Genomic DNA, 26766 nt, shown 5'->3' with positions numbered 1-26766 from the left:
ACTTTATTTTTTTAATTTGTCAGCAGCACATTTGGAGTGAAGTACATTTAAACTACTAGGGTCACAAAACTGTCCAGAAGTCCAAAAAAATTCTCAACATTGGCATATATTTTTTTAATTTCTTCCTGACCCACATTACAAGTGCTACAGTGTGGGAAGTAAACCAGAACTGTTATCATTCATCTTTTTTTCTTGTGTTTAAGACAAGTCTCCCCAAATATTCTTATCCTAAGACCTGTACAGCAGCATACTACAAGTGACTAACATCCTACTATTTTACCAAGAGAGAGTTGTATAGCTTTCTGATATGGTCACTGTCCAACATATCCTCTTCAGTTCCCACTACATAGGAGTGGTTAAAAGGATGTTGCAAAATATCCATTTATCCATCCCTCCATTATCCTTCCATCCATCCATCTTTTTGATTCACTTGGTTCTAATGCGAGTCACTGCATCAGCAAGCTGAGCATGTCAAAACTACCTGATTCCCAGCAAAATATATAATCCCCTGACATTCCCAGGTAAAATGAGAGATATAATCCCTTCTGCATGTGCACAGCCTGCCCAGCTGTCTAATCTCAGAGGGCTACATCTGGTATTTCTCCACAAAGATGTGACACTAGGGCATCCTCATGGTTATCTAAAAACTACCTTAGCCATCTCCTCCCAATTTATAGTAGCATTTGTTCAACTCTGAAATCCACCTGGACTACTAGCCTTATTTTCCTCAGCAAACTGAGGAGCTTAGCACCCCTTACAAAGGAGCCTCATTACATTGCTTAGATTTGTGATCTTATCCTGCACGTTGCTACATAAAACGTATTACATTACATGAGACTGCGTGCACAGACTGACTAGAAAACTGAGAACTCTGTCCTATGACTCAGCTTTTTGATTCACTATCTTAACTGCAAACTCCAATCAAATGGTCAGTCTCCAAACCTCCCCTGTCCTCTCTTGAGAATAAGAAATTAGTGCATTTCAAATCCTCCACATGGGATGCCTACTTCTCTTTCATATACTGAGAACAATCCACTGTTTTCCGGAGATCCATGTTCCCTGATTTGCAGGTGCTAATTTTTATTCCATCCATGTCATACTCCGCATCACACTACTCTACTGCAAGCTGGAATACACAGTCACTCAAGTCCCACAGAATCCTTGACTACACCACAAATTTCTGTTCATAAAAACCATCAAGTGGAAGGGAGACAAAACATACCCTTGTCAAAGTTCATCTTCTACATTAAATGCATTATTACTTAAAATCAATATGTAGACACAAAAAGCACTCAACAAACACAGGGACTAACTGGTATGTAGCTATGACCCTGAATAAAAAACACTGAACTGGACCACCAGGCTGATAGATAAAATAACAGCTTCTTTAATAAAACAACAGAAACAGGTAAGCACATTCAGGTAAAACCATTCATCAATTAAAGCATCTAGGTCAGTATTTAAAATGCAGCTACAACCAATAGAATCTCAATAATAAACTCTCTGCCTCTTCAGGGTGTGTTTGAGAGGTATAACACCATTCAAGCCAGGAGCTTTGTCAGCCCTTAGCTCAATAATCCATTTGGCTTCATTATATTCAGTCAAATTTACAAAGCTTTAAAATCCTGTCTTCTAATCGACAGTTGGTTTAATAAGGAGTCTGATCAGTTGGTCACTAATTTTGTTAAAAGAAGTTATAACCAGAAGACTGTTCAGATGGCTGTTGAGGCCAGCAGGAGGGATATAGCTGCAAAAGTGTGGTTCACAGATGTTACATTGAGCCAACAGGCTTCCAAGGGCAGGGGCACACAAGCAGAAGTGCCACGTGTGCTTTTAAGGTATAGTAATAATATAGGGGTGTATGCCAGATCATACGCAGTAACTGGAAAATTTTGTTAACTGATGATGAACTTAGAAATGTTATACAGACAAATCCTTCTTTTAGTTTTAGGCATAATAATAACTTGAAGGATTTATTATGTAGAGACAAAGGTATGATTATGAAGTCTTCTGTGACAATTACCCATCAATGTATGGGCACTTTTCCATGCAGACATTGTAAGGTCTGTACTTACATTATGAGGCAAAACTTTTTTATGCACGCCTACACTAATATTCTTTTATTCATTATGCTGACTGCCAGACTAAGAATGTTATTTATTTAGCTCAGTGCAGGTCACGTTGCTCTTTTTATGCAGGAAGGACCAACTGTCAGTTAAAAGACAGGATTTTAAAGCATTTTTCAGCAATATGTTTGGGTGATTCTCATAATGCCTTACGTCAACATATTAAAAGCAATGAAGGGCATTTCACACTGAGCTAATCAAAGGAAGGACACTGAGGAAACTTGGAGCTGTAATATATAACATTAAGTATCCTGTTTTTTGTTTATTTTGTTCTTTATTTCTTTGTTATTTATAGCACTTTGTGTACTGTGTATTTTTCTAGCTAGTTTCACTGTGTGTGAGGTATTAACTGGAAATTGTCCACTTTTATTAAGCATCTGTTGGGTTGTTTGTTTCTGATAACTTGTTGCAGTTAAACTCTTTTTTAAAGGCTCACTGCTGCTTTTCAGATGTGAGAAACATTTCTGTAGTTTGTTCTAAGTAGTGGGGATATTTGTAGCATTTCCATATTCAGGCTTGTATTTGGGCCTAGTGTTTGTGGAGGCTGTGTGTCTGAGCACATATTCAGGGACATCTTGGTTTAGCCAAAGCCATCAGGCATTTCGGTGAGAGAGAATTGTTTGAGGTCATTGGCTGACTGAGGTCACCTGGACTACAGCTTAGACTAAGAACCTCATTGGTTCTTTTGAGATTTCTTTCTTAAAAGCTGTCTCAGGTTTCAACGTTCTGTTACCTAAGAAGTTCAGTTGTGGAAAAAAAAAATGTATCTGCTTTTACTGTATTTGTGTTTCTTCCTACTTTATTTTGCTTTTGCGTCATCTTAAAAGTACTCAATTGTATTTATTACTGCTTGGTGTAACTCATTCTAAGCCTTTTAGTTTAAGCACTTGGGCTTCAGACCAGTTGTTTTACATTAGGAAGGTTTGTGGCCTGCACTGTGGTGGCAGGACAGGTAGCTTACATCCTTCTAAGTTGGGAACTGCTGACTGAGGGCTCAGTGTCTGTTATTCTAAAAGTGTATTAATTCTGGTTTAAGCACTTGGGCTTCAGGCCAGTTATTTTACATTAAGAGGTTTCGTGGTCTGCACTCGTTTGGGAGGAGTGGCTGGACTCTGCCCTTCTGAGCTGGGAATTTCTGGTTAAAGGCTTATAGTGCCTGCATATCTGAACTGCTTCTTACTGAAACTGGTACACCTTGTTTGCTGTAGCATACTAGATCCAGGCCTGCTGAATCTAGCTTTGTTTGTATAACTTGAGCACTAATCCAGGCATTCTTTAAAGTATTCAATTGTATTTATTACTGCTTGGTAGTAACTGGATTAAAGTGTAGCTATCATTCTAAGTCTTTTGGATTAAGCACTTGGGCTTCAGACCAGTAGTTTTACATTAGGAAGGTTTGTGGCCTGCACTGTGGTGGCAGGACAGGTAGCTTACATCCTTCTAAGTTGGGAACTGCTGATTGAGGGCTCAGTGTCTGTTATTCTAAAAGTGTATTAGTACTGGTTTAAGCACTTGGGCTTCAGGCCAGTTATTTTACATTAAGAAGGTTCGTGGTCTGCACTCTTGTGGGAGGAGAGGCTGGACTCTGCCCTTCTGAGCTGGGAATTTCTGGTTAAAGGCTTATAGTGCCTGCATATCTGAGCTGTTTCTTACTGAAATTGGTACACCTTGTTTGCTGTAGCATAGACTAGATCCAGGCCTGCTGAATCTAGCTTTGTTTGTATGCTTGTTTGCTTGTTATTTCCCTGAAATGCTAATTCCACCTAAAACACGGCTTTTCAGCGCTTCTGTGGATCCCTAGTGATATTTGCATTGCTTACTGCACTTATTTCCTTGTTTCACTTGAAAGAAAGTTACTGTTTGTCGTTTTTGCATTTAAATTACCTGTAACACATTGCATTTAAGTTACCTGGCACTTGCTCACTAAAGCAATTATATAAGTCAGCACTAAAAAATTAAAAGCACTACACCCTCACAAACTCCCCTTGAGTACCTTGTTCCCCATTGGCCCTTTTTTTCAATTATAAAGGAATTCCCAATACTATTCTAGCATGTCCAAAGGTCAGTTGTCAATCTCCTCTCCAGTCCAGCTGGTGAATCTGGGAATCTTGAGGCAATGTTACAACTGCCTCATGTACACAGACAACCCTCTCCTTCTCCCAAAAAATTCCAACACATGTGAGAGATGCAACCATATAGCCAAACTGGAGGCTAAGCTCTCTCAACTCAGTACTGGTGTAACCAGTCAGGAGGAGAAGGAAACCACACTCACTACAATTCCAGTCTCACATAGACCTACCACGACAGCAAACCAAACACATAAACACACAAAAACATACTTGGAGGCTCTAAATAAAAATCTGCCCAAGCAGCAGAGACCTCCAAAGCAGACACCCAAGCAACAGCTACCCCAAAACAAAACACGTGCAACACATAGCTCACAAAGCCAGTGTGCTGAACAGTCACAGCCCTTAAGGCTAAACAACACACCTGATACACTTGTAACAGGTGACTCTATCGTCAGGCACACTGACGTCCTGCTCACCAGGCTGAACAAGGAGAAGGTCACGGTGAGCTGCCTGTCGGGTGCTAGGATCCGCCACATAACACAAACACTCAGGTCACTCCAAGGCAAGTACAAATATGACTCAGTCATTGTCCATGCTGGTGTGAATGACCTGAGATGTACCTCCCTGGACTACATAAAAAGAGACAGAGGAGCTCTCTGAGGATGTAGCCCAGGCCGGTATGACCCTGACCTTGAGTAGCATCTTACCCTCACCAAGAATGATGCCACAATATGAAGACAAGATGATCAATTTCAACAATTGGCTTAAGTATTGGTGTCAAAGGGGATCCAATGCCTGTCAGCCTGGGATGACATGCTCGACAAGCCATGATGCTTCGCTAGGGACGGCTTGCACCTGTCACCCCTGGGCTTTCGTATACTGGCAAAGGCTCTTGCTTCCCCGTAGTGCCTTTTTTAGGCAAGGCTCAAAAGACAAACCCACCTCCATAGGTATCACAAAGGATAAGAAACTAAGAGTAATGCTACTCAACGCCAGAAGTCTAAACCTCAAGATGCATGCACTCAAAACTCTCCTTAGCATGGAGAACATTGATATCTATGCAGTAACAGAAACCTGGTTCAAGGCTCCCGAGAGCACCCCAGCACTACCAGGTTATACCTCATACCATGCTTTTTGGCCCCAAAACATGGACCAAACCACAAAAGGAGGGGGAGTATCAATATTCGTCAAAGATACCCACACCTCCAGGTTGGTGGCACAGCACGAAGCATCAGAGACTATCCATGTGCAACTAACAGTGGGGAAAACTGCCTTCCAGTTTATAGCCTGCTACAGACCACCCTCCCAAACCCAGGAACCCCACTCGGCCTTCCTGAGAACACTGGAAAATATGAAGGTCTTTCCAAACACCATTATATTGGGCGACTTCAACTACCCAAACATAGACTGGGAGCATTACTCTAGCTCCAACACCCTAGCCCAAAGTTTCCTAGAATTTATAAACTCAAATGCTATGGAACAACTTGTTACCACTCCCACAAGAGGGGAAAACATACTGGACCTGATCATCACCAACATGGGGACTCTATGCTCCAGACCAGAAGTGTATCCCTCACTGGTAAGATCAGACCATAAACTAATCTCACTGGATATTCACATCCCAACCCCACCCCCTGCCCAGAAAACCACAGTGAAAAACTTCTCTAAAGCAAATTTCACACTCCTCAAAACCGAGGTGGAATCCTTCAAAGCCCCCGGGCTTGTGGAAAATATGGCCCAGACCACAGAATCCTTTATAAACGCATTCTATGAATACCTTCAGGAATGCATGGGTCATGCAATCCCAAATAAAACCAAGGCCCAATCCTCCAAAGGCAGACGTCCTGTCTGGTGGACCCCAGCCATAAACAAACTATACAATAGAAGGAGGAAGCTACTACATGATAGAGCAAAATCCCAAAAAGGGAAGGCATCTCTGATCAGTATTAGCAAAAAACGATGGGCACTCATAAAATCGTCTAAGGCCAGCTTCGAGAGAAAAATTGTACAGGACACTAAGGATAATCACAAGGCTTTCTTTAGTTATGCTAGGAACCTGGGTGGGAATTCCCAGATATGCTCAGAATTAGTCCAAAATGACAGAAAATACACCAAACCCACAGACATTGCCAACATCCTAGCTGACAGGTTCAGCGCAACCCCCCCCCCCCCCACCAAAAGGGCAAATATCTATCCCAGCAGAGTGCTGCCCCCCTGACATCTTGGATGCTCAGGTAAGAGCCACCCTCTCCAAAGCAAAAAACACAGCATCAATGGGACCAGATGGTGTCCCAGGCTGCATCCTACATGAACTCCAAGAAGACCTAAACCCAAAAATAAAACTACTGTTCAATCTCAGCCTTACTACAGGATATTTACCCAAAGAGTGGCGTACAGCAACAGTGGTCGCTCTCCACAAAGGTGGTGCCTCAACGGGTCCTGGAAACTATCGCCCCATAAGCCTGACTAGCTTGGCCTGCAAAGCTATGGAAAGGATCATCATGGACCTCATAAATAAAGATATTGGGGACCTACAGACACTGGATCCTACCCAGTTTGGCTTTGTTAAGGGCAGACCCTGCCTCTTAAACTTGGTCGATTTCTTTGAAACAGTCACCAAGGCCATTGACGAGGGGAAGGTGGTCCACACAGCCTACCTGAACCTCGCAAAAGCCTTCGATACAATACCCCACTCGGGCATTATAGATAATCTCACCAGCTTAAATATAAACCCCTATGTCACTGGATGGGTTGCAAACTGGCTCAAGGACAGAACCAAATGTCCAAACACAAATGCCAACAAAAAGACCTTGAAAGTAGCAAATCTTCTGAAACGGCAGAAGAAAATGTCCAAACACAGCTTTGCATATTTATTTATTTTTACATGTTTTGTTTTAATGGTTGAGTCATGTGACTTCTTGGCTGCCGGTCATACGACTTTTTTAGACCTATATATACTCTGCATTTGCATTTGTATTTTCAGTATTGATAAAGGATTTTATCCGAAAGCTTTGCTCTTCACATTAAAGTGGTTTTTCTACTGAGAACGTTGTTTGTCTTCAAGGACAGAACCCACATGGTTAGAATTGCTGGAGCCATGTCAGACTCCAAACCAGTTACAAGTGGCGTCCCACAAGGCTCAGTCCTGGGACCTCTCTTGTTCGGTATATATTTCTCGGAGGTACAGGCCAACACGGAAGGACTGTGGCTGACCAAGTTCACAGATGACTGCAAACAGGGTGCCATAATCGACTCTCCAGCTGACACAAGCATCCTCCAAAAGGGCCTCACAGAAACAGACAACTGGTGCCAGAGCCATGGCCTCAAGCTAAACGTCAAAAAAGTGTATAGTCATCCCCTTTGGCAAAAACACAGTGCCCACAAATTACCACATAGGTGGTAATCCATTAAGTACAGAAGAAGTAATTAGGGACCTGGGGGATCTCTCATTTGACAACCACGTGGCCAAAGTGGTTAGAAAAACATTTTATATAGCCCTCCTAATCATGAAGGGATTCACATCTAGATTAGGGGAGGTCATCGTGCCTCTTTACTCATCCCTCATCTGGCCCATAATTGAGTACAATGCCCCTTTTGGGATGTACCTTACCAGACACCTGCAGGAACCGGAAAGACCCCAAAAGTACCTCACCAAGAGGATCAAAGGGCTCAAACAGATGCCATATGCTGCCCGGTTAAAGAAACTCCAGCTCTACTCAGTGGCATACCGCCTGCTCAGAGGCGATCTGTGCCTGACGTATAAAGCCATGTCCAACCCAGAATTAATGGACATGCTGCACCTCAGAAAATCCTCGAGAGACTTGAACCACCGCACTGAAATAAATAGGACATGCTTGAGGGACAGATTCATAACCCAGAGGTTCCCTTCACTCTGGAATAAAATCCCAGTCCAGGTTAGGCAGAGTCCCTCATTGACTCTCTTCAAGAGGAATCTTGATGAGTGGATGGGAGATCGTAGGTTTACGCTGGGTATCACAGTATACTATCCTCGAAAAAGGGCATAGCAACATTAATTTAAAATGGGTGGCGAAAGCCAAACACACTCTGGCTAGGCTTATAAATGCCCTAGGGCAGATAGCCTAGTATGAACTTATGAACCTATAACATGTATTCAATTTTTATGGTGTTGCAGGCTGTGAAGTTGAACACTGGGGGGGACTAGAATGAAGCTAAAGGCTGACAAGTCTCCTGGCTTGAATGGTGTTGTACCTCACAAACCCACCCTGAAGAGGCGGAGAGTTCATTATTGAGATTCTATTGGTTGTTGCTGATTTTAAATACTGACCTAGATGCTTTGTTAATTGATGAAGGGTTTTACCTGAAAGCACTTACCTGTTTCTGTTGTTTTATTAAAGAAGATGTTATTTTATCTATCAGCCTGGTGGGCTGGTGCTTTTTATTTAAGTGGTTTAGCAAACCGGACCTTTGGTGAGGAGAATTTCATCTGCTGTTATCTATAGCTATGACCCTGTGATCCTATATTACTGTAGCACCTCTCACAAAATATTTTGGGTTACATGGTAATATGTCTTCTCCAGATACACAAACATATATATTGATTATAGTAGCACAATCCACAACTCTTTCAATACCACTGCAAAGACAAATGGCTGAGTCACGGTTTCTGTAGCTTTTTTTCACTCTTTTGACTACTCTTTTGGTTTACCTACCATGACTTACCATAAACACAGTTTTATCAAGTATATGTGAGAAAGCTGACCAAGGATTTGTTAATCTCACAAACCATGAAGCACACAATGCCAAAAACTAAATACAACTACAGTGCAGTGGGCAGTCCTCCCCACACTGCGTCACTGCCCATAAGGGCAACCTTCCCAAATACCCCAAGATCATCTTCTTACCATTCTCTACCACTCACAAAGGTAAAATTCACTTCTACACCAGTAAGGCAGACAATACTTTGAAGCCATATCTATCATCATTACTCTCTCCCATGTCCACTGACTGTCCAATACTTGGTAACATTCAGCCTGACAAGAACTTGATCCTTCTCCATATGAACACTTCTAACAGTAATATACTGTTACCAAGGAGCAATAATTTAAGTATCTAGGGTCTACATGACCACGCAGTTGGGAGAGTATCTTTAGAGTTTGAGCTACTCTGTAAAGTTCAGATTTTTATTTTGTTTTTAATAAGTATCTGCAGTCTTTGTATCTTGTTCACTGTCTTAAGTAGTTAATGCTTTATTTAAAGATACAGATTGATTCTAGCAGTCATTTTTCCTTTTCAGCAGTGGTATTTTTATTACTAATGAATCCAATGGGCTTTCACAATGTATGGTCCAGATTGCAGTTTCTGTTAAGGCAATTTGGAAGAATTCAAAAGCTGTCTGGCTTAGAAGGAATTCTGTCATCACTTAAGCATAACATAGTATTTGATATACAGCAAATTAAAACTGTAACAATGAACCATGAAGTGCAGGTTTCTCAGCAGCAGTTACCCTTCCAGTAACAGCAATAGGATATATTGAAGCAGCAGGAAATTACTACAAGCAACTCCAGATCCATTAGTCAACTTCAGGTGCACATGTTGTCCTTAAAGTTCAAAGTCCAGGAGTGAAGATTTGGAGAATAGGACTGCAGCGAATAGCCCCCAGCTCTTGGGGCTATCTGAAAGAGAGACAGAGAAAAAAAAAAAAAGAGTAGAAGGGGTGAATATTGTGGATTTGAAAATGTTTTCAGAATGCGAGTCAATCATAGAGACAGAATGAGCTCACAAGGCTGCCTCCAAATAACTCTATTGTTTCCTTGGCACCTTAACCTGAAGTGACTGAAGTACTGTAGAAAGAAGAGGACTCTGCAAAAAGTGATGGAGAGGAGTCTGAATAAAGAAGTTATGTCTTATCATAACGTTCCATCTGTGTTGTCAATATTCACTAATCTTTGACAGTGGGGCTCAGTTCCGAGCCTCGGAAATGACTCTGCCATTTACTAAAGCTCGCACCTTCCAAACTCTCGAGCTAGGCTCTACCCATAATGCTCCTCTCTAAATTACATAAGATCGAGTTTGCCTAAAATAGTGGCAGACGGACAGTAAATAAGAAAAGACCAGATTTGTGTTCCTAATATGAAGCCAGTCTTGGGAGTATTCAATCCACTAAGGGTCTCAGGCTGGGGGAAGGACGGGGGGGGGGGGGCGGGTGTCAATGATTAGTAAAGATCGACAACAGAGATGGAATGTTATGGTAAGACATAACTTCTTTATCAGATGTTAGCAATCTTCACATAATCCTTGACTGTGGGACAGTTTCTCTAGTTACCTGAATCTTGGGAGGTCTCACGGAAGAATATTCTTAAGCACCATCGAACCGAAAAATGCACGTCCCCTAGAGACCTGATCTCATTTGTAATGAGTGATAAAGGTATGAGTAGAAGACCATGTGGTGGCTGCACAAATGTCATCCAAAGAAGCTCTGGTATGAAATACTGCAGAAGCTGCCACAGCTCTAGTTGAGTGGGCTTTCACCGGCTGTGGAAGGTGAAGCCCCTTAGAATGATAAATGTGATACAATCTCTGAGCCATTTTGCTAAGGTAACTTTGATAACTGGTTTAGCCAAGGAAAGTGAGGAAAAGGCAAAAAATAATTGGTCAGATTTCCTGAAATCCTTTGTTCTGTGAACATAAAAAATGTAATTGTATATGAAAGTTAATAAATGTAGACAATACTCTCTTTTATTGGAGAAATTAGGGAAAAAGATCAGTAGTTGCAATGTTTGATTGATATTAGATTCTGAAAGTACCTCTGGCAAGAAGGAAGGATTAGTCCTGAGGAAGATCCTGTCTTTGTGAAATATTATGTAGGGAGGTTTGCAGGACAAGGCTTGAATTTCAGATACTCTTCTTGCAGAAGTGATGGCTACTAAAAATAAAGTTTTCCAAGTCAGAAACTTTAAGTCACATGTAGCTGACAGTTCAAAAGGGGAAAGAGTAAGAGATTGTAGAACTGAGGGTAAATCCCATGGAGCAACGGGCTCCTTAAATGGAGGTCTTAACATAAGGATTCCATTCAAAAAGCTTTACAAAGTTTATGTGACATTAAGTGAAGAATCATCGAAACCGGTATGGAAACTGGACATCACGGCTAAATGGACCCTAATGGTAGAGACTGAAGAGCCAGTTTGATAATGATTAGCTAAAAAATCCAATACTTTATGCACGGGAACTGTATAAGTGTCTAGAGCATTATTAAGAGCCCATCTAGCAAATTTTTCCCATTTACTCTGGTACAGTTTCCTAGTAGGTTTGTGATGGGCCACAATGATTTGATGAACAGGAAAGGAAATGGAAGAATGCCTGGCCTCTAGAGAAAGGCAACTGGGCCTCCATTCATGAGTGCTGATAGGAGCTACCACAGAAATTATCTCTGGACCCCTGGTTCTGCAGACAACCTCTGCCTCTAGGACGGCGTCTTCCATTGCTACTTCCACTCTGCCCTGGGGAAGTCTTTACCACGTGAGTTCTGGAAAGGCCCTTGGGACTTTTTGAAATATGGCCTCACACTTCTCTGGTTTCTGGAGTACGACTGTTGAGGAGTGGAGAAGCATATGCCTACTGCAGAAAGAGTCTTCCCATCTTTCTCACATCTGGCCAGTGTGTCTTTTACCTTGGGTCCAAACAGGGATGATCCATCAAATGGAGGGGTGATGAATGAAGATTTAAATGGCTCTATAAAGTCACACAGGTGCATCCAGGGGTGTCTCCCAATGCTATGCCTGAACCCACTGCTCTTGTTGTCCCTTCCGCTGCATGGGTAATTAGCACGACGGACGAGTTAGAAATTGCTTTGAGGGTGGCAAGCTGAGAGGTAACTTTGTCTCATACCTCTTCAGCTACTGCTCCTGTGAAAGCAACTGACAGCTCTTTGATCAGATCTCTCTGTAGCTTGGTAAAGTGCATCATGTAGTTCAAAAACCTGAGAGTAATGGTCGATGAAGGGGAAACATGCTTCCCAAATCTATCCATAGCCCTGGACTCCTTGTTAGGAAGATGGACAGTATTACTTTCCTCAGCAAGTTCCTTCTTTGTGACTGCCACTATCACCATGGCATCTACAGAAATACCCTTAGCCTAATGCTGCTCTTCCTTAGGGGCAGAAAGGATCTGGTCAAGCCTCTTGGGGATCGGTTTGATGGAGTCATCTTCCACACCAACTGTGTAATCAATTTAATGAGCTCATCAGTGGGCTGAGAGATCCAAGAGGTAGAGGGTTGAGCATGAAAAGCCTCTAGGTATACCAAATCCTCCGAGGAAGGCTGGAGGGAAGACCAGCCACCCCTTTATTTCAGGTTTTCCAGGATGTCCCCAATGGAAACATCATCAGGGGGGGGTGACCTAGGTGAACCTTCCCCCTTATCAAAATCTTTATCCTCCATGAAAGACTCCAAAGAGGAGTCTACGTGCTTCCTCTTGCACTTTTTCATCACAGGTACTTCCTTGGGGGGATGTTCCGGGGAAGTATTCAAAGAGGAAACCACCAAGGTGAGTCCTTCCTAAGACTTTTGTGCCGTTTGTCCCAGGGATGAGGCTGACGGTAGCTCCAGTCAAGGAGGTGCAAAGGTTTGGCCCAACAGGGATGGCAAGGACTGGGAGTCCACATTGGACAAGGCCTTCTCAGTGATCCAGAAGGCCAGCCCCCACCCCGTAAAATGATGGGAGCCAGGAACCGAAATAGACTCCTTCAGAACCATAGTCACTCCCATCTCTTACCAAGGAGGCAGCCCCCGAAGCAGAAGTCTGGGTCAAGCCAATGAAAGCCAAAGCACCAAGGGGCTTGGAGGGCTCTCAAAAAAAAAAGAAGTCGTCAAACCCTGCCCCTCAGAACTGGCAATGAAGTCTTGACCCCAGGAGACCTCCGGAACAGAAAGACAGGAGGAGCTCAAAGCAATTCGTGGTTCTGGAGAAGAGGTTCTTATCAGAACTGAGGTAGTCAGTGCCAGAGGTTCCATTGACTCAATTGGAGTTGGAGGAGGAACAGGAGACTGCGTCGAAGTAGGACAGGTCCCGGTGCTGACTTGGCTGGAAACTGATGGTGAAGGTAATCCCCTTGCCATCAAGAACTGGTCCACCAGCCTCATGATGTCCGATTGCAAGAGGCTCTTAGTGGATCGAACAGACAATGCAGAAGGAGACCTAGGTGGTCTCAGTTCCACGAAAGGGTTTGGTGGTCGGTCCTTAAATGGATCCAGAGGGAGAGTACCTTGTTCTTGGAGTCAAAATCAAAGTGGTCTGCTCCAGTACTGACAAAACTTCTGGTGCCAAAGCAGTAATTGTTCTGTTTGAGCAAGTAGTAGGTGCAGAGTACGTCTTGCCTATCGGTTTCGAGGGAACTGTCAACATCGTAGGCTGCTTAGATAACTTTTTAGGGGGTTCTAAGGAACTGCTTGGAACAGAGTGTGAGTGTTTCTTCTGTTTAGAACAGGAGGAAGAAGAAGATGATGAACTGGCTTCAGTCCCGGACCCAGATATGGCCTCTTCAAAGTCCCCTTTTAGTAAACTTTTCAAAATTAACTTGTTTCTCCACTCAGTTAAAGTCCTGGCAGAGAAACCATGACACATAGAGCAGTTTTCCTGCAAGTGTACAACTCCTAAACAATATACAGATGAGACATGCCCATCTGAAGTGAACATCTTTCTGTCACACTTCTGGCACCTCTTAAAGCAAGAAGTCCCCTGAGAAGGTTTAACAGACAATTCAAATTTATCAGCCATACTGGAAAAGAAGGTGTAAAGCTGATAAAAACCACAAATATACACGGAAAAGGGGACACCATTTTTTTTTTTTTTTTTGGATTGAGAAAAGAGAAAGGGGTACCAACTATGGTAGCCATAAAATACTTAAATAGCTAAAAGGAGAGTACCAGCAATGGTACATAGAGAAATCTAACCATTAGTAGAGGAAACATGGGGGGAAAAAATCACACACACGTGCACAGAAAGAAAGTAAGAGGAGTGGTTAGAAAGAGTAAAGTATTCAAGAAGATCAGTATAACTAAAATAAAAGGGATTTAAAGAAATTCAGAGAGAAAAAAAAACTTACTTTGAAGAACTGCAAAGCTAGAGAGAGGTCGGGCACGTGTGATGCACGAAGTAGCAAATGAGATCTGTGGTAATTTAGAGAAGGACATTCTGGTTAGAGCCTAGCTCGAGAGTTTGGAAGGCACACGCTGAAGTAAATGGCCATATCAGTTCCGAGGCCCGGAACAGAGCCCTACAGTCAAGGATTATGTGAAGACTGACAACATCAGAGCTAATGTTAACCATGCACCCTGCAAAGACCATTCCAAGCTATAATGCAGCTGCCTATGCTTAGTGTAAGGCTCTTGTCTCATTTCTTCACTGGAGGCAGGAATTAGGCTTCCAAGTATAGTTACATTTCCTAGCTAACGGATTTTAATTTTGGGCTCCCAATTGTTTTATTTCCCCTCCCTCAAATGGCAATGAGCATTTTTAAAGACTTGGAAATATCTAATAAGGACTTATTTGCTGAAGTAGTTAAAAATAATGCCTCTCATTCTACAGATAGCAAACATAGGATATACTCACTTCAGTGTCTCTATTGAAACTACTTGGTCTCAGAAAAAAGAAGCATGTGTGCCAAACTACTAATCCTGATCTCAAACCAGTGAATTACCATGGAGTAAAGCAGACACTTTCTTATTATTCTTACATATGCAAATTAGACATGAGCAACTGTCAAAAGCTGTACATCAATTAGTCTCCCAAAAGGTGGAAATGGAACTTAATTTCTCAGACCTTATAGCTGAAGATATCCAGAAAACTGAGTCAGTATGGCTGAACTGTGCCAATTCACCTTTAAACACTTAAAGTCCATCACTTGCAGCAAACAGCAGATTAGTATTACTCACACACCTGCACTTCGTTTTTTTTTTACTTCCAGGTGGCTGTTAATCTGTTGCAAACATTTGCTCATGGATATCATGATTATAAAAGGCAAGTGTTGTCAGGCAGGCTGTGAACTCACGTGAGTTACCAGGTTTATTAACACTTTTTTCCCCACAAGTTCTCAGTGGCTTGTTCACATGATGGTCTCCTGTGCATGAGGATTTGAATGAGGAAAAAGGAGGGGAAAGTTTCAAACAAGAACTTAATAAAAATTTGTTACCCATGTGTCTTCTCAACACTTGAGAAACTATGCTACATTGTTAATCATTTGAAATAGTTAATGCTCGTTTGCCTCACAGTATCCTCTCTTTCACAGCAGCAACTACTACTGGGCTCTATAGGAGACGGACTGGTAATGGTGTTACATACTCTGTTTAATATACTGACAGTATTCTCCCTTTTGCTTTGTGACACTCCTCTCAATAGCATGTTAAAGTATGTGTAGCAGATACTGCATATAGTTTGATGGAGGGGGTCTGTATTCTGGTACTCTTAGGGTTTATTTCTGACAATCTGTTTTGCAACTTTTTGTGTCTTGCATAGTGGGTATTTTTATTCTTGGATTGAAGCATGCCACCGCATTTCTGTATTAGCTACCATGGCTTGTCAGGTTTAGAGTATATGGCTCTTACAATTCTTTTTTATTATTAGTTATGTTACTTATGCAACAGTCACCAAAAATCCCAGCAGAAACACAGCAAAGGTGTAGAAGCAGGATAAATGCTTTCCTTTCAGTATATCATAAAATACAAATGGCAAAGGATACCTGAAGCAGAAAATTATCAGCAGTCCAAGTTGTAAATACCACAGACCAGTAAATCGAAGAATAAAAGAGTAGTTTATTATAAAACAAAGTTATCACTTTCGCTGTAAAGCTTCATCACACCATGTTACTTATGCAGTTAATTCTCTAGCAATTGCTTTTAAAATTGAGTTACCAGGTGGTTACATATGATAACTTCAAAAAATTAATCTCAGCTAACCTCTGTACATATTACTGCCCTTACTGCCCAACCTTTTTCTCCTTCTCCCTACCTCTTGCTCCCCTTTACTGCCTGATTTTCCCTCCTTCCCCCTGCCTCCTGCTACACTATCCTATGTGACACTCACAAATTACCTGACTAGTACATCTGCCCTTACTCATGGGCTTAGCTCTCTCCCTTGCTTGAAACCTTCTGTTAATTTTTATCTCAAGGTGGAACTACGAATAAGTTCTCATAATGTACTATATTGAATGTACTACCATTATAGTACATAATGTGTATTGTGTATGATATTTGTATAGAATGTACTAACGTTATGCTATATAATGTACAAATGTTTTTATAACTCAATATGTCTTAATGTTTTGAATGTACTACCGTGGAGCTTTTCTCCCCGGGCCTCCACTGAAAATGGGTCAATGGCCCAGTGGACTTTCCCGGTCAACAAATGTCAATAAATAAATTAATCATTTTGCTGCTTTGTTTGCTCCTGCAAATTTAAGTGCTGAATAACGATTTGTAAGTTTAGAACTCAGAAAGATGCTCAGAGCATCTATTAATGGTGGTGAGTTTTTCCAAGTTACTTTCACTTGTGCTTTACTCAGGAAAATATTACTGAGGAAAATTATTACAGTTCATGAGCATTATTAAACCTTATTTAAATAGTTTTAGAAGGAAGTACATGTTATATGCTCATAGATGCAAGGGTGTTAGGGATGGTGTGGTGTAAGATATGCATTCTCAGCCAAAATGGTGCGATTATTCTAATAGACATGTTCCTAACATGGAATCCACAAGTTAAGATAGATCAGAAAGGCTGCTGGCTCATAGCTAAAACACATACATCTGTTGCTATCATAGATCCAGATATTTTTATGGTACCAATAACAAGTAACATAGTTGATAAATTTTCTGGATATTTTATGACAGTGAGGGAGGAAGGAAGGGGTCTATATTAGAACATCGAATGTTCTAAATAGCGAATGCTCACATGAGCGAAAATGCAGGACCTCAACTTTTTTATCACAGTACAGTGAAGATCGGAATATTTGCCCTTTCCTCACTATAGTGTTATCTCGGAGTTGGAATATATATTTAGTGTGGGGGGGCACAGTCCCCCCACAATAACAGTTTTGAGGTCCTGCATTTTTGAACATGTGAGCGTTCACTATTTAGAACATTCAATGTTCTATTATAGACCCAGAAGGAAGGAAGATATGGCCTTAGATTGTGAAGATTTCAATGCTGCCATTGATCCTTGGCTGGATAGGGGTAATGACAGGAGTAAACAGACATCCCAGGATGACAAATAAAATTAAAAGAGCCAATGAAGACTTTGATCTAATAGACCGATGGAAATCCTCAATCGTAATGCTGCAGATTTATAGCAGTATAGTGGGGATTATGAGCAAATTAGATAGGTGGTTGATCGCTCACAAGCTGTTTGCAAATATCACTGGCACACATACTGTACCTAGTGCTATATCTGATCATGCTTTGTTGATATTTGAGACTGAGATAGGTTTAGAGGGTAGCTCCCCATCCAGTAAGAGGTTGACCCATTACTGTTAAAGATCATATACAAAGTTGTGGATACAGGCCTAATTATAAAGCTGTATGGTCGTCTCTCAGAACAAAATGTTTCATCTCTGCAATAACAACAGCATTAGGGTTCTGAATGATTTAAGTACTGAGGAATAAGAGCACTAAGTATAACAACTTGAGGGAGAATATAGAAAAGAAGGGTGTATAAAGAAATTGTCATTTTTAAATCTGAAGGAATTCAAAGCTCAGAGTAAAGTACTAAACTACAAATGTTATACATGATAAATGGGAGAAAGATAAATTTGGTTATTGGGCAAAGAGGATCACCTCTTAAAAGGTGCTGGATAAGTGGCATCAGGAAAGGTTTAATAGAAATGGCCATCAAAACTGTTAAGGATTTCATAAGGTAGTCAACTGCTGGTCAAAATATGATCAATTAAATAATGACAGATGAATATCAGTTCTCTCACTTCAAATCACAAGGTTACTATGAGAGAGTTAGAAGAGTATGCACACTCACACTCTCTCTCTTTCCTCATTTTTTGAGACAGAAAAGTGGGTGTTTACTGCCTTACTCCAAAAGACTGAAACTTTTTCATTCATCAAAGATTTATCATCAGGCAAAGCAACAAGATTAGATGGGTTCTAGATTTTTTTTTTAATAAAATATTGTCTAAAGAATTACTTGTTCCACTACTTTGTTTATGGATATTGAAATGAAAGGTTAGTTCTTTGATAGTTTCTATATAAATATGAATATCCATAATTTCAATGTAATCATTACATACATACTGTCCTGTGCTGCTGTTGCATTTAATAAATTGTCCTCTAGTCCGGTTATATTTTTGTCCTCATGTTGCTATTTTATTGCCTATCAGTTTGCTGCAAATGGTCAACACAGTTTGTTATTGCACTTAGACCCAGCAGCAGTCCTTGGTTTCATACCCAGAGATGATTTACCTACCGCATGTCTCTGAGGAAGTCAATTAATCATACCATGCTCCTGGGTCACCCTTGAAAAGGGACTATGGGTTAATTTGGCTTATCTGGTTAATGAATTATTTATTTTTACGTATTTATTATTACATTCTAAATTCATGTTTTTATTGAATGTTTTTTCTTCTCACTTCTTCTGAGACAGCACAGTTCATTGCTGAAAAGGGACTTGTGGCTAGACCATCAGTTCAGTAAACAAACATTTTAATAGAAAATAAAATCTCAGGGCCAAGTTAGCAAGAACATTTGTGAGGGATATCAGCATTATGCTGATTAGTTTGTATATATTCCCTATCTTACTTTGGTAAGCTCGGAGTACAAGAAAACTCAGCACAGAGGTCACAAGCATGGACATGCTATGGACACTTCATGACGTAATGCCTTTTAGTACTGCTGTACCAAATAACTCCAAGTATGGCAGCAACAATTAATCCAATCGTGAATGTACAGACTGAGGGTCAAGATGAAGCCATGCAAATTTTGATCACAAGAACTCCGAAAAGGACAAATGGCTATAGAAGTAGCTCTGTTAGAATGACTTTTGGGAGTATGCAACACAACATTGACAATTTCTGTGGTCAAAATATAAAACAGGACAGCCATTAGCAAATACAATGAATGAGAAGTTTTCTAAAATGTGTGAGTCTAAAATAGAGCAGATTAGAAGCTAAGGCATATCAATAGTGTGCATAATATACTCTACTGGATTGGAGCAGCCAGAAAAGAAAAATGGTAAATAGATAATCTGGTTAAAAGAGCACTTTTGAAAGAGTACACAATTGCACATAGAGAAAGTGTATCCTCAGTGAAAAGTATATATGAGACAATGAAATAAGAAAGCTGGAAGTTCTTAAATCTTTCTAGTAGAAAACTATACCACAAGAAACGCAGATTTTTAAGAAAAAAAGGGACAAATTCAGAACAGTACAGTAGGTTAGGTAAAAAAAATGGTGTTTGGAAAATTCATGTCTCAAAGGAGAGCAGGGTGCCCAACCACAAACACAAGAAAAATAACTTCGGAAGGATGTCTTGCACATCTTTAAGTAGACCAAAGTTTGGCCACCTCAGCTAACTTTGGAAGTTAGAAACAGCTGGAAGGTGTACCACGGCCACAGAAAGTACAGTTGTGGAAGTAACTTGCCATAACAGTAGATGTTTGAATAGATCATTATTGCAGCAGACTAAGCAATGTGCAAATTATCCTGCCAAGGACCACCTGGCTAGCTTCCAAAACTTTAAGGCACCTCCCAGGAGGCCTAACCTCTGTAGGGATTGAGGAGAGCGGTACAGCAGTCACTGTGTTAAATCTTGACAACTTTATTGTCTCAGAACAAAGGAGACTAAAGCCTTATCAGTGAGTTTCATATCAAAAACAGAAAAGAAAACACACATTGGCATAAAAAAGTGAGATGGAGGAAGATGCTTGTACTGCAATAGTGATCTATTTGAACCTCTACTGTTATGCTAAGTTTATTTCATAACTCCACTATGTTCATCATTAGATCACTGTTGTAATATCCAGAGAATAGTCCTAGCAAACCCTGCTCTGGATTTAGAGAATAAATTTAATTTGCAGTGCTTTATAAGGTTGTGCAATGATAAGTTGCTGCCTCTGTCATCCAGCCCTTTTCACAAAGCCACAGAAGCAGTCAAAGTCATTGCAAAGTGAACCTTGACGTTGCCTGAAAGTATTTTGTTATAGAGTGAAAGAAAATGAAGCAGTGTAAGAAACATTTGGAAAGAGTTTGATAAGGATTGTTCCCTTTTCTTACCTTCATAGGAAGTAAAACAATTGATCAGAATTCCTGAATGATTTTGTTCTGTCAGTGCTGTATCTGAGCTACATTTAGACATTCAGAGTATGGAGAATTCTCTATTTTTTAATTCTTGAAAGAGAACAGGTTGATGAATAGTCTGATTCAATGTAAACTCTGAGACAACTTTAGGTATGAAGGAAGGACTGGTTCTGAACATCACCCTGTCTCTGAAAGATGAGATAGAGATGGATAACCATAAAAGCTTTTGGCTCCTCTTGCAAAAGTGAGACCAATGAGCAAAACTGTTTTTCCAAGACAAAACATTTAGATCATCTTCATAATCAGGCTCAGAAAGAGAAAGTGTACATTTCTCCACAACAAAATTAAGTTCCCATTCAGAAGCTACCTGCCTTCTATGTGTATGGATGTGTAATATCCCCTTCGGAAATTGCTTCATTTAAGGTAAAGCAGAAAGCTGAAGAAGATGCAGGTCCCATGGGCAGACAAACAGAGACAGCTGAAATGTGAATCTTGATAGAAGAGGAAGAAAGGACAGAAGATGATAACGCACACAAATATAGCAGAACCAAAAAACAAATCTAAGCCTGAGAAAGGTCCTTGTTCTTGGTTTAGAACTAACTAGAATTTTTTTTTCCATTTAGCCATATATGACTTTTTACTAGCAACTTTCTTTGCTTCTTTTAATATCTGCTGCATTTCCTCAGGAAACAATATGCCTAAAGGGTATTAAAATTCTAGCATCCAGACAGCAAGTTAAAGCAACTAAAGGATGGGTATATCAAACCACCCCTGTCTTGTGCAAGCCCATCCAATGGGGAAGCTTGTGGTAATTGGCCTTTCTCATTTCCATAAAAAGGGAGAACTACTGCTGTTTGGGTCAAAAAGAGGTTACCACAATTATCCTTGTAGTGTCCTGCTGAATCTTTATTAGGCTTCTGGTAAAAGGGTGCAAGAATTATGAGCAAGGATAGTAGGGCAACCTGATGAATCCTGCACAGCTAAACCCTATAATGCAGGAGTGTCAGTGAACACACATCTCATTAACCATGCAGGACTGCAAACTCACTGAATGGGATGATTGTGGGGTACATGCACTATGAGATGGTAGTAAGCTTAGCTACAGAAGGTGCATCAAAAAGATATCTCAGTGTAATGATCCATGTCTGCTAAGATGCGTGCAGGTTGAAACAATGTATGGGTTGCTGGTACCCCCTACTTAGAAAAGGGTCATCCAACTCTTGGTGATATGTGGGCAGTCCACAGGGAATCGAGAACATTCAGGGACATTTGCTTCATGTAGTCAAGCAGCTGTCTTTCATTTCCAGTATTATGTTCTATCAATGCTACCATGTAAAATTGGGAACAGAAATTTTTTAGGGAGCATCACTGCTCACTCCTGTAATTCTAGTTTCAGACAATGATATACGCATTTGTAAGGTGATGTAATGGTCAATAGGTAGAAAGGGTTTGTGACTGCTTTATTTCACTGGTCTTGCTATCGGTGGGTAGGGTGTTAGTGAAATGTCCAGAACCCCCTGTGCATGCAGAGCAAAGGACTTTGAACTTATCTTTGAACGATGATAGAAGAAAAAAATGACTACAGTCAGTGCCATCTATACAATGGGATAATTTTAAAAAATCCCATCATAATATACTAATAAATACCATTTTAGTACTGATATTTCAGGGATTTCCATAGTTTAGTCACTGTGGCAAACCCTCCATTATCAACACCAAACTGGTGTTGACTGTACACAAATATTGCAACAATAACTAGATTGCAAAAGACTTAATAAATGTTTAAATTGCATTCAGTGAAATAAGTCAATAAATCTAAAAACTAGCATCTAATAAGGCATTTCTTTAGCTACAACCTAAATCAAATCTGTATGACATGACAAGGCAAATTATGTGATAAGAAGCCATGCTGCTGATTTTACAATATACCTGTGACTACCAATTGAAGAAGGAAGACTTCTAAGTTGATTATTCCGAAGATCCAGCCAGGTAAGATTAGGAAGATGACAGAAGACATTCTCAGGGAGCTGAGTCAAAGCATTTCCTTCAAGATACAAGTGCTAGAAAAAAAAACATAGATGGATGCAGTAAATTCAGACTAGCAATACAGTACAAGAAATCTGTATACAGGTGCAATATTGTTTAACATAGGGATGGGTAATTTCCTCCAGTTTGCTTCATACTAGCATTGAAATAAAAGATCAACAGTTACTCTAAATATAAAATTAAAGCAGTATTGCTGTCGAAAAGAAACTTTTTAGAACTTATTAATCTGGCCCTATAACTCTGCCAGCTCTTTTATTAGCAATTTAACTGCTTCATTATTTAGCATTGTACTTCTGCACATATATACGATCAACAGCTTCAGATTTAAAAATGCCTTAAACCTGGTGTAGATCTTGTACCCCAAACTTGCAGCAGACACAACATGTATAACAGCGAATTCCGATTCTGAAGCTCCTGTTAATAGATGCATGAACCATTGTTATGGTAAGAGAATGCACAGACCATAAGTATATATGGAAGGAGGAGGGAAGGAATTCTTGCACTCTAGTGTTAGTAATAAACATCTTAGTGTACAGTCTATCTCACCCCCCCCCCCACACTGCACACAATCAGTAGTGACAACCCCTAATATGGTAATGCTTAGAGCCCTTTTCCACAACACCAATGTCAGAAACAAGTTTGGCCACTCTTGTACCTCTCCCTGCCCTGCTAACACTATGGCAGCCTCAGCTTTAGCTTCTAATACTTTCCTTGGCCTTTCTCCCTTACAGTATAGTGGTGATGGGTACATCCTCACAGCCTAATAACCACCTGAGTTCCCAAGTGATTGTCATATACTCCATTGGTTACTTGAGTTTTCAGCCTTTGCATGACCTTTCTTGTGAAAGATCGGAGCCTTTTCATCTCTTAGCCCTTCCTCTTAATGATTATTTGTATGCAAACTCCTCAACACACACATACATATACATTATACTCCTTCACATATATAAAGACACACACACACACACAGTGATTGGAGCCCTTGACAAAATCCCATAAAGTGTCAGGAAATAGTAGTTATGTACTTACCAAATGCTGGATCCTTTCACCAAGGTCCATCCAATATGAGTTAAAAAAGCTGCTTGTTGCATCCAGTCTGGAATCACAAGTGCTCAAGCCTCAAGCCCCTTTAAAGATTTTTCCTTTTATAATTCTCCGGTGTGGTGAACCTCCTAGGATTGACTTTGTTATCTTCTGCTGAACCAGACAACATAGGGAAGCAATGGATAATGAAGAAGAATTGTAAATCATTCTTCAAGTCCTTAAAAAATGCTAGCTTGGAAGAGGCATGGAGGGAACGGATGTCATATCAGACAGACCTGTCTAAAGGGATCCAACATTATGGTAAGCACATAGCGTCTGTATCCTAATCATTCAGTCTATCCAATCTGGCTTATGGGTTAGAATAGAAAAAAACTGTATTAAGTAAACTTACCATAACAATAGATGTTTTGAATGATCACTGCTGCAGTAGCCTTAGCTGTATGGGTCATATTCAACCAAAGATACAACAGCCAGACTGCTTCTAAAGCTTCAGGGCACTTTCCATGCCCCAAAACTGTCAGGCAGCTCGAGCTAAGCTGCTTAAAAAGACAAGTTTAAGCACCAAGCTCTTCATATCATTCATGCCAACAAACAGCAGGAAGCTGAGACCTGCAAGGACAATGTTAGGAATAACAAAAAAAAAGTACTCACACCCTGGAATACACAAAACACCAAAATATAAGGCAGATGGAGTGAAGAAGCGACTACAAGTTTGCTTACACAACTGTACTATGTTCATCAGACTGATCACTGCACCAATAGCCTTAGCTATATGGAAGACTACTGTACATTACTACATTTCGGTGGTGAAAGAAGAGTCATGGTACTAGAAAAGCCTGATCTAGGAGGAGTCAAGCTTATAGTGTTTTACAAAAATATGTACAGAGGACTAAGATGAAGCTTCTAGAATACTTCTAAAATCCAACCATTTCCAAAAAGCCAAAGATGAAGCTAAGGCCCTGTTAGTGTGGGCCTTGACTCTGCCTGTATTGTTTTTGTTGCGGTGAGTATAACAAAGCCTCAGACAATCATTTGGAAATAGTCTTTTTTGACACGTTATTCCTTCTTGCCTTCACAAGGAATTAACAATTGATCTAAAGATAAGGAAGATTTAGTCCTGTCACAATACTAGCAGCGTTATCTATGGACATGCAAGATATGGAATATCCCTTTTCCATCATTTTTAGGTTCAGGAAAGAAAATGGGGAGATGGATAGTTTGGCTTAAGTAAACTTGGATACCACTTTAGGTATAAAAGAATGATTAGTTCTCAAAGAAATCCTTTTCCTGTGGAAAATGAGATAAACTGCAAAAAGTGAAATCTATGCAAGATTAAATATCTTAAATCAGGAAAATAATGCTTGTTTTTTTTTGCTTGACAAGATTTTTCTAGTTTTCATGTAAGAGGTTTGCTTGTTTCAAGCCATTTTGTCCTTAATTATCTTAAGATTATTTAATTTGTTACTGAGATTTTATTACTGATTCTAAGTAAATAAATGCTTAAAACTAGAACTATAAGATTTATAACCATGCTCAAGCATGCAGAATTGGTTTGTTGTAGTCAGAATTTCTTATTTCAAATATCTTTTTCTTTCACCTCTTCATTAATTTATTGCAGATATTCAAATAGCACATGTCTTAAGAACAGGCTTATCTGATCAGTCTGCCTTTACTAATGCAAGATATTTGAAAAATAAAGTTTGCCATTCATCTGGTCAACATGAAGAAAAACAGAAATACCTTTTATAACTGCCTTTCAAGCCATTGAAGGATCACCTTAGAAATATACAGGTCTACTGAAAGTAAAACATTTGTTGAAAAAAATCGCTAAACAGCACAAATACACAAATAATATCATAATTGCCACAAACAACAATGCAGTTTGTGGCAGTAAAGGATACATCTGCTTGCAATTCCCATTATATGAAGAACATGTGGATTGGGTGGTGATGTCACCAGAACATGCAAACAAAACATTTTGACCATTTGTAACTAAATTTCTCCAGTTTTACTTGAGCATAGCAACATTGCACACTGTTTTCGTGTTCGAAAAATCCTTAGGGCAGCACTGTACTGGGGGGGGGGGTGGGCATCATTCATGCTCCCACTGCTGAGGTTCTGGGTTCAAATCCCATGTGGGTGGAGTTTCAATGTTTTCCCCATGTTCGTGGGTTTATTCTTGGTACTCTGGTTTCCTCCCACAGTCTAAAGACATGGGGGTTAGGTGAACTGGTGATGTGAAACTGACTGTGTGTACAGTGTGCGAGTGAGTGTTGTAGTCCATGCCCTGCGATGAGTTGGCGCCTTGTCCAGGATGTACTCTGCCCAGTGCCCTATGCTCTTTGGAGATGGGCTTCAGATCACTGTGACCCCGAAATGGGGAAAAGTGTTTTTTGATTGTGTGTGCACCAGCACGTTTGTGTGTGTGAAATATCCTCAGTAGCAGTCAATGCGAATTGGGAGACTTTATATCTGGGAACACACTACGAGTCATTTGAACTGTTGTACAATTCTATTACATCCCCAAGATACTATTTGATGTGTACAAAAGTTTGGTTGTTGTTGCGAATTGTGTGATAAGAGGTAAAATCAACCAGATTTTCAGCATCTGCAAACTCAGTGGCCTGTGTAAGGTGTGTGGCCTCCACTTGATAAGCCACAATATTTTTTTTTCACTTTTAACTGCTCTACTGTCTCATGTAAGCCTTAGTAGTGTGTATGAGCCATTATGTCAGTGGTTTTACTGTAAGTTTTTGGATATTTTAACAGATTAAGGTTGTAAATGTCTACAAATCACCCAACATGAATTTCAAGTAACATCTACACCATGCTTAGTGCTTTAAATCTCCGGTCTGCAGCACACACAAATAAAATAAATGTTAGAAATTTATTTTATCATTCTCCTGTAACCTATGCATTCTTTGTAAGGCTCTATGCACACCAATGAACACCACCTTTACTATCATCCTACTTGTTCATCTATATTTCCCTGCAAATACTTGCCCCCCTTAAATTTCATTCCTTTTTACCCCCTCTCACTGCTTTGTGTTAACTTTATGATATCTAGTAAACCCTGCCTTATATTACAGCTCAGTACCTTGCATTTCTCTTCCTGTTACCCTTCCATTTGCATTCCTAAATATTCTATAACAGTCTAAATACTGATTATTGTACTCTACTTACATTTCCATTGATGGGATTCTGCAGATAGATC

The 26766-nt window shown here is 40.2% G+C and overlaps 1 protein-coding gene across 2 annotated transcripts in view; it reads right to left on the bottom strand.

The window, feature by feature from the left end:
• LRRC27 (leucine rich repeat containing 27) overlaps positions 1–26766 on the bottom strand; it is a 1872580-nt gene that overhangs the window by 1698035 nt on the left and 147779 nt on the right. For both annotated transcript variants that reach the window (XM_044056815.1, XM_044056816.1), the window contains exon 3: positions 22392–22522. In XM_044056815.1, coding sequence (XP_043912750.1) covers positions 22392–22522 — 131 coding nt within the window. The remainder of the gene's footprint in view (positions 1–22391; positions 22523–26766) is intronic.

The sequence above is a fragment of the Protopterus annectens genome, chromosome 14.part0, assembly GCF_019279795.1.
Source record: "Protopterus annectens isolate FY-2018-M chromosome 14.part0, PAN1.0, whole genome shotgun sequence".
Classification (NCBI taxonomy): Eukaryota; Metazoa; Chordata; order Ceratodontiformes; family Protopteridae; genus Protopterus; species Protopterus annectens.
Note: the sequence above shows the minus strand (reverse complement) of the source record. Positions and strands in the feature narration are given on the sequence as shown.